This window comes from Sitophilus oryzae, unplaced genomic scaffold, assembly GCF_002938485.1.
Source record: "Sitophilus oryzae breed Bouriz unplaced genomic scaffold, Soryzae_2.0 scaffold_172_pilon_pilon, whole genome shotgun sequence".
NCBI classification, from domain to species: domain Eukaryota; kingdom Metazoa; phylum Arthropoda; class Insecta; order Coleoptera; family Curculionidae; genus Sitophilus; species Sitophilus oryzae.
The window spans coordinates 38,533-50,607 of NW_022146424.1; the positions used below are offsets into that span (position 1 = coordinate 38,533).

General features: G+C 33.1%; 2 protein-coding genes across 2 annotated transcripts in view; one reads left to right on the top strand and one right to left on the bottom strand.

Annotated features, from left to right (window-relative positions):
- Nucleotides 1-232: 232 nt before the first annotated feature.
- Nucleotides 233-2,092, top strand: LOC115881700 (protein odr-4 homolog). Its single transcript, XM_030899303.1, has 6 exons — nt 233-419; nt 474-986; nt 1,040-1,228; nt 1,291-1,498; nt 1,560-1,742; nt 1,799-2,092. Exons 1-6 carry the CDS (start codon nt 324-326, stop codon nt 1,975-1,977), a joined length of 1,368 nt encoding a protein of 455 aa, XP_030755163.1. The 5' UTR covers nt 233-323; the 3' UTR covers nt 1,978-2,092.
- Nucleotides 2,093-2,098: 6 nt separating this feature from the next.
- LOC115881701 (nuclear migration protein nudC) overlaps nt 2,099-12,075 on the bottom strand; it is a 128,305-nt gene continuing 118,328 nt past the window's right edge. Inside the window, exons 4-6 of the mRNA XM_030899304.1 lie at nt 5,814-6,008; nt 5,000-5,202; nt 2,099-2,312 (exon numbers count right to left, since the gene is read on the bottom strand). Of these exons, the coding sequence (XP_030755164.1) occupies nt 2,261-2,312; nt 5,000-5,202; nt 5,814-6,008 (450 nt within the window). The 3' untranslated portion in view covers nt 2,099-2,260. The remainder of the gene's footprint in view (nt 2,313-4,999; nt 5,203-5,813; nt 6,009-12,075) is intronic.

The following is a 12,075-nucleotide window of genomic DNA, read 5'->3' on the forward strand; positions in this document are numbered from 1 at the left end:
AATATTTCTGAAGAAATAAAAAAATTAACAAATGAACTTATTGAATTTATTATTTCCAAATCTCCTAATAATTTATTTTCTATAGAAAAAATATTGAAAATTCAAATAATATTTAGGGAATTTAAGGCCTTTTGACACTAGAGCCGTCTAAACGTACGCCTTGAAATTAAAAACTAAACGAAATTCTAGATTCCTGTATTTTACCAGATCTGTCAAATAACGTGACATCCGTTGACGTCACACGTCACAATTCATAACAGCTGTTCCATTTAAAAATATATTAAAATTAATAAAATTGTATAATTAAAAATAATATTAATATCATGACTCGTCAAGCTGAAGGGGAAGAATATTGGCTGAAATATTTATCAGATATTCCTACTAACTACAAATGTGCAGTAGGTTTAATATTAGGACAGGTAAGGGGATATTTATAAAAACATGGGTAGTTTTTCAAATGATGTGTTTAACAGGTAGTTTCTCAAAAATATCATGTGTTTCACTTTGCAAAAACGCCACCCTTTCAAACTGACGAAGATAAAGCTGCCGGAAAACCTCTTGTAACTATGAAAAATATTTTAGAGATAAATGACAGTTTTGTGGCAGATCACGCTCTACAAGCAACGAGAATGTTGCCAGGAGGAATGCATGTACTGGGTGTTTTCGTAGTATCAGATGAAGAGATACTCAATCCCTTTAACTCAAAACTTCGTACATTATTGACAACAGTTAACAAGACATTAGGAAATCAGAATTATCTCTTCGGTAATTGTGGTAGTGAAAAATTAATTTTTCACTATTCAGGAAAAACAAAAAGATACCTTGCGAAAAGTTATAATGTTGCAAGTTCAAGTATCACACCTGTCGACTTTAAGTTCCTCCCTAAAATAAATAATTGGCTAAATTTTGAATTTAAATACGTGATTGATTATTTGTATTTTATAAGTGGGAATAACTATGAAGGACCATTGAATAGACATATTAAGGTAAGAGCTGCATTTTAATGTATACTAAAGTAAGTTGATTAAGTCAGTTTTAGATTATTTTAGACAATATTAATAAGAAACTTCAAAAATATTTCTTTTTGTTTAATGACGAGTTTAAAGAATCAGATGAAAGGATAGAAAGCATAAATAAAAAGAAAAAAATACCAAGAGGTTCATCCAAAAGGAATATTGATAATAATGCTGAAGAAAAACCCGTTCAAGTATCCATTTATGAGGATACAGTAAGTACTTTCATATTTTTAATTATAAATATTTTAAGTAAGGTTAAGAATATTATTTACAGTATTCCATGGAAATTCCTGATAAAATTGAAACTGAAAAAGTAATGGGTCAGATAAGAATCATAGGCGAGGTAGCTAGTAAACTTTGGTTGAACCCGAAAACCACGATTAGTGAGGTTGAGCAGGCTATAAAGGAAGATATAATGCGAAGTTTATCGGGAAGGGTGGATATGCACTGGGATTCTTTAACAGATGAAGAATTAGGCGAGAGTAAATATACCATAGTTTTATCATGTTCTTAAAAATAATTGTTATAAATAAATAATTCTAGATATTAATACTGTCCATGAACCTCCAAGAAGAATGCTGATAACACTGCCAGATAGTAACATTTCCATTTCTGATTACTTATTTCCTGGTGAAGGTGCTGAAGATGTTAAAACATCTTTGGAAGAGTTACTTGATATAAAGGCAGGCAATGAGTTAGAAGTACTAGATCTAGAAGGCCAAGCAGGTATTATAAAATATATTTTTAACTGTATTGTGTTATAACTGATATTTTTTTTTCAGATATATCACAATATTATCAAGAAACATCTAGTCCAGAAGCAGAATGTGACACTTTGATACCACAAGTTTCTACAAATATAAGTTCCCATAAGTATTTAATAGGAGTAGGTACAGGATTTTTAATACTTGTCATTTCAATTATTCTCCATATATTTTTAAAGGGAGATAATGTAAAATAGTAATGTTTGATATATTTTATAATTTTGCTTAAACATTTTGTATGTGTATGTTTTTCTGGTTTTAAGAGGCTTTAAATAGGTATTATGAAATAAATAAAGGATTTTTTATATTTTATTTCTTTTTTTTTTTTCAATGTACGTAAAGAAAACAACTTATCCTGTTGAGATATACGAAATAAATAGAAATAACTTGTATGCGTTCTTGCAAACAAATATCAATTAAAAAAACTTATTATGGTAGGCATCAGAAATAATACACAGTGTAAATAAAAGTAAAAACTAATTAATTAAACTTGCATTTTGAGAAATCCATTTCTGGGTGTTGTTCCATAAACCTGAAACCAAAAAAAAATGTGGTATACTCTATACTTTCATAGAGGTTTACTAATTCAACTGCTATAAAATTTTGCATTTTATAGAGCAATGACTGATATTTTATTATAAATTCTCAGGAGTATAAAAACTAAACAAAGCAGCCAAAATATTATTTTTGTAAAAAATGTCTATAACTATGTGGCGGATTCATCTCTCTACAAAATAAAATAGTTATATTTTGTAAAAACTTCTTTCTGTACCATTTATGTTAAGCAAAAAAATCGATTTTTAAAATTTTTAACACCCTGTAGATCAGAAAGGAAGTACTTTAGACCCAATGGTTGTATAAAAATTGTTTTAAGAACACATGAGGAATCACCCCATAATTTTTTTAGACTAATTCGAAAACACCCTGTATATTGTCAACTTGACAACGACTGCTGATAAATCAAAAAAAATACCTTTTCAGTGAAAAAAGCCTGATTTTCGCAGGAAAATTTTTGATTTTTATTGAATTTGGGCCTGCGTTTGCAAATACTCGTTCGTTTTTTAATTCTCTATCTATCTAAATTTTATATCATAGTCAGAAATAGTTTTATTATTTATTAACTGTAAAATGGTGTTTTCTTGTTGTGTTGCATCTTGCAAAGAAACTAACAAAACTGCAAAAATGTACGTGTTTCCAAAAAACGATAAGGTATGTATCTTAGATAAAAGAAAAATATATGGTATGTATTCGTTGTTTGATTTTTTTTCGTTCGCTTTAAAATCTATAAATCCCGGTCTATTCATTAGACAGCCAGTCGATTTACGATCATTCACATGAAACTCTGTAAAATAAATAAAAAAATAAATTGTGAAATATATAAAATATTCTTATGTTTTATTAAAGTTACTCTGATATACTAATATATCAGTGTAACTTTAAAAATAAATCCTTTGAATTCAAATATAAACATAAAAAACATTTACAGCAGAAAAGGCGAAGGCGCTGGGTTAAATGTAGTCTCCACTAAAAACACGGAGGGGCGCTTTGACCCAAAATTTTACTATTAAGTTTCATATCTATCTTAATAGTAGATTATTTTCTTTTATCTATGGGTGAAACATCTAGACCCTTAAATGTCAGAATGAAAGAACATAAAGATTATTTAAGAAAGGGAGACTTTCACAAATCTAAGATTTGTCCGCATTCTTGGGACACAGGGCACAGAATAAATTTTAATAACGCCAAAATTATAATGAAAGAAGCGATAGTCTCTAAAAGAAAAATAAAAGAGGCTTTTTAATTCAATCTAATAAAAATAAATGTATTGCTCATGCATCTGTAGATGTTAGTAATGTATGGCAATCGCTTCTTTGATTTTAAAGAACAATAGATACAACAAGATAAATAAACATAACATACGTAAAATTTAAAAATAATCATACAGCAAGTTTGGGGCTTTTTGGTTTTACCTTATTAAGTAATTGTTATCAGGTAGTAATTGTTAATTTTGAAATTTAAATATCAAGTTTAAAATGTCATTTTCACAGAACGTCAACGGTTTCTTGTAGACGCATGATACAAAGAATATCAAAACGTTTTTCAAACTATAATTTGTTATATGTGTTTTAATTCACATTCCTTTTGATTTGTGGCCCTAAAATTGGTAATGTAAGTTCCGCGCGCCAATTTCAAATTGTCAAAAATTGTCAAACAGATGACACAATAAATGTGAAAATAATTTTTCAAATGTCAAGCTCGATGATTGACATAACTTTTGGGGTTATGTCCTAATTCTTCCCTATTTTAGGTCTTTTTTTATTAGTGGCAATTGAACAATATGGATATTTTTTTGTATGGTGTATGACGTCACAGGAGGTATGCGCAAACTTAACGAAATTGGAGCCGCTATCGATCATACCTTGTTTTCTTTGTACCATGTTGTAGACGTATCCAATCAAATGATTATCAAAACGTTTTTCAAACTATAATTTGTTATATGTGTTTTAACTAGACAATTCCTTTTGTTTGTGGCCCTAAAAATATAATGTAAGTCTATTATTTTTGCCATCATTTAAGTACCTATTTATATTTACTCCATTTACAAAACGTTGGGCGTATTATGTAGGTCTTGTTTTATTATAATAAACGATGTTTAAATATTTGACTTGTAAATAAAAACTTTGAAATAATAAATAATATTTACACATATTTGGCTTTAATTTTATTTAATAATTGTATAAATTATACTGTTAAATCTTATTTTTTACACAACACAACGATACTTGTCATTAGTAATGTTGAATTTGTGTAAAAAGTAAAATTTAATAATCAAATTTAATTATTTTAGAGTAAAATTCAATAAATACGCTCATTTAAAAAGCCCGCGCTTCGATCCATTTAAAACAAGCCCTACTCAATAGATGGCGCCACTTCTGTAGGACCATTTTTCAGTATGGAAGAGTCCAATTCTTTTTCTAGCTAGGTATATTCTTTGGACGTATCTGTTTTAAAAAAGTAAAGTGTTCTCGAATAGTCGAATTTAAATATTTTAAATAGTTTTTTTCTTTATTCTTTGTATTTTTTTGTATTTCCTGACAAGCAGCGTCCGTTTAGGTTTAACGCAGAAGTGTTTACAAAAAATAATTATTTCATTTTGTAGATTTTCTTGCAGTGCAGTGGCGAAATACTCATAAAGGATTATTTTTATAGTTTACTTACTTCTTAAGTACATCTTGTTTCTTTTGCTCATCGCTAGTGGGTAGTCCCATCTCTTTCTGTCGCTGATCGTACATCATTTTCTCTACCATACCCCGGGTTTCACCATCCAAATCGCTCAGTTTCGAAGGTTCAGGATTGATTTTCTTCGTGCTAATTTCTGGATCGGACTGTACCAGTTTTCCCCACCAATTCATTTTGTTTACCTTAAAAAATAGGATAAAAATTTAGCTGCACAATGGATACATTACAGGAACACCATTTCTGATGGAATGAATTACAGTTATAGTTGCCCTTGGTCCTCGACCAAGGCTATTTTTTGCTAGTGTCATTGCCAAGTTGAATAAAGGTCTCTTGTGGTATTAGAACAATGTATATCAGTTACCATTACGGTTATTTAAATTCAAAAATCTACAGGTATAGCAGCAAGCTTTACCGGAAAATTAGAGAGAATTTCAGGAAAAAAAGTAGAGAAAAATACACATTTCAGAATACCTCATTTCCGCATATAGCGTTTAACGCCTTGGGAGTAGCAAGGTACAGCTTGCCATGCTAGAGCCGTTCGGTACACAAGGAAGGTAATGCGGCTAGTACTATACGTTTCAACTGCCTGTTTATTACCTCAGGATTGTGAATCCCAAGTACTCATCTGAGTCAACCTATATAGGTACCCAAACTATTTTTATTTTATTAAAAATAGTCGGCTGATGAACTGCCGGCTGTAGGAATCGAACCCACAACCTTTAGATTGGTAGATTTTTGGTAGATGAGAGCTGTACCTCTACGCCACCGGGCACCGGCAAAATTCAAATCTTACCTTTTCTAAATTAAATAATAAAACCTTTCCATCCTCGATGACCCACGTGGACTCTTCCAGCTTGATCTCGTGTTGTAAGTCGTCGTCTATGATTGGTGGCTGACCCTTGACGCCGCACGTCAAGTGTTTCTTGGCAAGATTGACTACCAGATCTTTTTGTTTCGCTCTAAAGTTGATTTCTAGGGGCACTCGGAGCTGGAAATTGAAAAAGGGACACAGTTAATCTCTGATAATATATATCTGATCCTTAAACATAATGATAAAAAACAATAAAAGAGATAATAGTTATTTTTTATACAAGACGATAAAATGGTATTACGATAATGCAATTTTATCGTCGTGTATAAAACAATATTCTTTCCATAGCGAGTTAAAGCGGTTTTAAAAAATATTCAGAAATTATTATTTCAAGGAATTTATTACGAGAAGAAAAAATATTGTGCTGGGTTGGCGTTGGTTTCTATGTAATTTGACAAATAAATAAAGCTGTCTCTTTAGTTGTCAGTTTTGAGTCAATATTTTTTAATTCCCTTTCGTGTCAATTGCTGATTGAATTGGAGCCAGAAATGGCTCAAAACGAAATAAGTAATTTACCAACAGATATTCAGGCTGAGGCGACAAACGCCATATCCAAATGTAATGGTTAATGAATAACTTATGAAAAGGAATACAAAACTTTTCAAAAATGGAAGCAATTAAAAAACGTGCGAGAAGAAATAAAGTTATTAACCTATCCTCGTTGTTAAAGTATCATTTAATCTACTCTTGCGGTTAAAGTACTTTTTATCTACAATTTTTGATAGATGTAAGGCAATTTTAACAGTTGCTATGGAAAAAATTATAGAATTTTTCGATTTTAAAGTTGTTTGTTCCTGTATTGGTGAATGAATATATCGTAGAAAACATCGTAGAAATTTGTGCAAAATAATTCCGGAAGACATGGTACGCTATAATACAGTTAATAACGATTAAATTACATTGCTGCGATGAGATTTCTCGTGTACGGGTCAAGGGTGAACATCAGTCGATGTTACGCAAGGTGTTGCCTCTATTGTCTCCTGGCGGCATAATAAGACACTCCTTCAGACCAACGTCGATTATATAATTACTATATAATAACCATTCATATCCGATGAGTTATTATTTAATTTATATTCAGCAAATTAAATATAAAAATATTTTTTAATTGAAAAATTATTCTATTTGAAAAATCGATATAGAAAAGATTTTGGTGTATGGCAATTCTCAGATTTGGTTTTGTTTCTCTTGTAACATTGAAAAAGGATGTGGAAGTCGTGAAAACTGATCCGATATTTTTTATTCTCTCTTGTTACTACTCGAATCCCTCATAGTAGAAGTAAAGCCTGTCCAACTCAACCAGGGAAAGATTTCGACAGACAACAACAGTCAATGCAGAGAAATTAAGTTTCTTCCTGTTTTATTTGGATGTTTATCTGTGGTATTTTTTAGTTATAACGAGTTATAACTCGTCATACAGAATCAGGGCTCTGACAAAAGCCAGTATCTGAGACGGATCCACAGAGGCCAGCTCTCCATCCCCGACTTCAGCCGTATCGGCGCACTCAGTGATAAATGTTTCCCCATTTTCACCACAGAATCTGCATTCGCCTTTGCTATGAAGACAGTTCTTACTTAAATCAAGGAAAACCTTTGATTTTTCTCTTCTGAAGTTCTAAGAGACTTCTTCGAGTGTCTTAGACCGTTGGAGGATTCCCATTCCAGGTTACGAATGGAGTCTTCCAGGTTCTTGAGTTCCGCTTTAAGTTGGTTTCCGTTTGGAAAACAGGACGGTTCTAGTCCAGTTAGTGGAGCTTTCTTACGCTCCTTTTCTGGCTAGATCGTTTGCTTTTTCATTGCCTTCTATACCTCGGTGAGCGGGTATACAGAGTAGGAGGACTTTATTTTCCAGGTTCTGGGTAGTCCAGTTTTCAGGTTCCAGTAAATACTCCTATCCCTGTTCCTGGTTTGGTTTTGGAAGCATCAGTTAATACCACCTCACGTAAAGGAAATAACACCTGGCCTTATTAACGTCCATACACGCTATTCAGTTTAGCGATATCTCTTTATTACGCTGTTTATTGTTATTTTACGCGAGTTTATTTTTGCGCACAGGAAATTTGACTCGTTTGCACATCGTCATAAAAAACAATTTTCGTACCACGAATTAGGGACAAGATTTTTATCTGTATACTTATAGGATACCTAATCTGTGGTAAAACGGACCTGTTTTTCGTCTACACACACTTGATACGTTCTGATCGAACAGCCAAAACTGACAAAAAACCGTTATGTGTAGACGGAGCTTTAAGCGATGGTCCGATCCCCCAACAAATGATTAAAATATTTAACCAGTGAATAAAACGAAAGTACTTCTGCCTAATTACTTAACGAAGGCGGTTCGCAAGTGTGCACACGTACGCTCGCAACACGGCGGCTATTATGTCCTAGAGCGACCACCGGTCAGCGAAATAATTAGCGGTACGAGTACGACCTTTGTGTATATTGTGGAAACAATCAGACCGAGACGCCGGCAGCCGTATAGATGAGAGTTGCGTAAGGGGCAAACGGGCAGGCGGATTTCGAGATTCTACAGGATATGGATGGAATAAGTAGGCCATGGGGAGTGTCGACTGGGTCTAGTTTAAACAGAAGGATTAATGGGCCGCCTTGAAAACCAAGTGGATAGCTGAGAATTCGGAAAAAAATGAATTCTTTAAATTCCTGTGTTTAAACCCTAGATCATATATACTTACGTGGATAAATCAACGCCATAAGTTTAGCATTAAAAAAATATGTCTCCAACATCACCACATGCCATTTTCAAACTTTCTTTATTGCACTTATGAAACGTTCAATAGGCTTGTCGTTTCCGAGGACCTTACTTTACGCATGCGCATGAAAAGTTGCACGTATTTCCAAAATAATGGGATTTCGGAAACCGTAAGAGATACAGAATCGGTTAAATGGAATATATTAATTTAATATAATATTAAAACAGGTTTATGTATGTTAACATTAGGTCTCTTATAAACAAATACCGTATGATCGAAAAAAAAATGGCGTCCAGTTGGCTGAGAAATGACGATCAATGACATTTCCCATATAAATTTACATATAAAATGACAGCGATCTTCATTTCATAGCCATCGTTGACGCCGTTTTTTCTCGATCATACGGTATATAGATGGCCCTGGTAGTTCAATTTATAAATTTCGCTTTTTTACAGTAATGGAATTCGGGTGTTTGCCATTTTATTTATACCGCTACAAGTGTTAACAGCCTTTGGTTTTCGACTTATTACCCAATATATTATATTCTTATTATTTTGGGGTATAAACCTGGTGTTAGGTAAGAAATTGATTTAAAACCCTTAACTCAGTTACCTATTAATTATAATTTATTTTAGAACTTTGTAGAACTTTTCCTAAACCACACTTACAACCATCAGCCTGGAAAATAAAAAAGATAATATTTCCTGCAGTAGTTGTTTTATTGACCAGTCTTCAAAACCTTACGTTACATCTTGGCGCCCAACGTGGGGCTGGTCACAATATCCAGAAAAACGAACGTGGAAATGGAACAGGACACTCCTGCAGGAAGTAAACCGGCATTCTCAACCCGGTTGCAAGGTAAACATTCAATTTATTGTTCAAATATATGCATTTCACAAATTAAATTTTTAAAATTAATGTTCAAATTTGGCGCGTCGACGATAGGTCCTCGACAAGGATAGATAGAGTAGAAGCACCGCGTGTGCAACAAAAAAAAGAAGATAAATGGTCGTTGATATAAAGTCGTTGATATGTTTGCGACAGTTTCCATAGTGATTTACTTATCCACGTAAGTATATATGATCTAGGGTCCAACTCAACCCGGGATGCAAGCAGTAATGTGAAATCCGCATCTTCGCTCCTGTAAAACATACGAAAACTTGACACCCTGTACATTATATCTGAGTTTCCCGCCGCAATATCAAACTTCAAAAAAATTTCGTGCTAACTTATGTATAACAGATAAGTAACACTAGACTCTCTGATCTATGAAAAAATACAGACGCTGGAATATGTAAATTTATTAATGGTTTAAGTTACGACCGTTGATGGCGATTGGAGTTTGAATTACCGATACCCCTCTAATGACTCTAACATTAGTCGATTTTCAAGCATTCCTGCAAATTAATGTAATTTAAATAGCCTCCGCACACATATCAAACACTTTACACCTAATTGTCTTAAAAGCCATCTCAAGGGCTCTCAAATATCTAACGTTAGCACCAAAAACGCCATTTTCCTCACTAATGAACAAATTAAATAAATATTAGAAAAAAAAACAAGGCAAATATTTATAATATCTATATTAGCACGCTATATTAACTTTAACCTTCTTTTGCAGGAATTTCGTAAGACATAGATCCCATTGATAAAACATTGTTAAACTGTAAAGCTTCGTTTACACACAACGTTTTACCTGTCAGGTAAGAAGGATTAAAATGTGTAAACATGTAAAACTAATTGTGAAAATAGTATAATTTTATAATAATCATTCAATATCTCTAAACAATTTTGTAAAATTACATTATCTTTTTTCAGTGTAGGCAAAACGGTATTTTTGTAAGGGTTGACATGATTTAAATCAAATGATTTAAATCAAATGATTTAAATCAAGTGATTTTTTTAAATTTTAATCATGTGATTTAAATTTAAAAAAAAATTTACTAAAACTTTATAATAAATAAAAAAATAACTGTAAAAGTTATAAAAATGTGTCCTAGAAAACTATAAAAAATATTTCTATAACAGATATAACAAATAATAAATTGAAAAATAATTGTTGCTAAAGGCGATACAGTAAAATTTATGTGTAAGTGACAAAAAATCACTGTTCCAATACATATCATTCGCAAAGTCTAGTGCAGAACTAGGTTTTTCTGGTATAGAGACTATATCTCCATTCCCGAGAATCTATAATCGTTGTCGTTGTCAGAAAATTATGTTGTGTTTGGTCAAAAAAATTCGAGAAAAAATAATGATTTTTTCCAACCCTGATTTATGTTGTAAAACTGAATCATCCCATCAGTTTTTTCTGGACTGTTTTTTGTTCTAAACACAAGGTTCTACTTTTGATACGTTTCAGACTGAAGAGGTAAGACTGACAGGTAAAACGTTATGTGTAGGCGGGGCTTTATACTCTAACAATATTCGAATGAGTACCTGTATAGGTTGAAACGGGATAAAAATATTATACAATGTCAACGAGAAACCAAGAGTTGTTAAGAACTGCGTAACATAGATGTCGGATAAAAAGTAAGTCAGAAGGCTTCAAACACTAACCTACATACCTACAGACAGTTTTTATGTGTTGAAGAAATAAGGAAGGTTAAATAATTATTGCTCGAGTACCTGCTTATTTTGTTTATTCTACAATTATGTACAATTGATTGTGTTTCTTGACATGGTATCATGTCCTTTTTTTCTGAAATAAAAATTCAGTATTATTACGGTACCACAACGGTACCATGAAACTGTTGAAGCTTTTGCCATGAAGGGTTTGAAGATGGAGTGGGAGGGTGACTATAAGAACCTCTATACTAGACAAGATGAACCAACGCATCTGGTTCAACTCGCACGGCTCGTTTTGGAGACTTTTGCCGTAGTCACAGGTTGCCGACTTTTTTGATGTGGTCCTGGCATAACGTTGCCGAATAAATCTTTAAGGACTCCTGATAGAAGACTTAGGTAGTTCTAGATTAATAGGAAAAATACCTTGCAATAATGATGCATTAATAAAAATGCACCGATTAGGGAAACCCTAGAATATAGACCCATTCAAGCGATTGTTGAAGATAAAACTAAGTCTAGAAAATTACTGAAACCTTAACATGTATCTAACCTAATCAATAGGAGATATAGTGATATACTCTGACAGCTTGGCCGCTTTAAGAAGCATCACCATGCAATCAGTGAGATCGAAAACTGTGATGGAATGCCGAGAAGCACTGTCCTGGCTGCGTCAGGGCGGGGCTACTCTGTGCTGGGTGCCAGGCCACAGCAATGTGGTGGGCAATCAGGAAGCAGACAGACTCGCCAAAGAGGGAGCCAGAGTAGAGCCCGTGGCAGATGACCCACCACTTGTGACGATCAACACACTGAAGGAAGCTATAGGAACTGCCATCAAAGCCAAGCAGCAAGAGACGTGTGGCAAAACCGTGAGGACTGCGCTACAGCTCGAAGACTATGGCCAG

Bases quoted from the DNA above. Each gene is read 5' to 3' on its own strand.
- LOC115881700 (XM_030899303.1), top strand. From the start codon at position 324: ATGACTCGTCAAGCTGAAGGGGAAGAATATTGGCTGAAATATTTATCA. The intron at 987-1,039 runs GTAAGAGCTGCA...AGTCAGTTTTAG, and splicing joins CATTGAATAGACATATTAAG to ATTATTTTAGACAATATTAA. The intron at 1,229-1,290 runs GTAAGTACTTTC...TATTATTTACAG, and splicing joins TATCCATTTATGAGGATACA to TATTCCATGGAAATTCCTGA.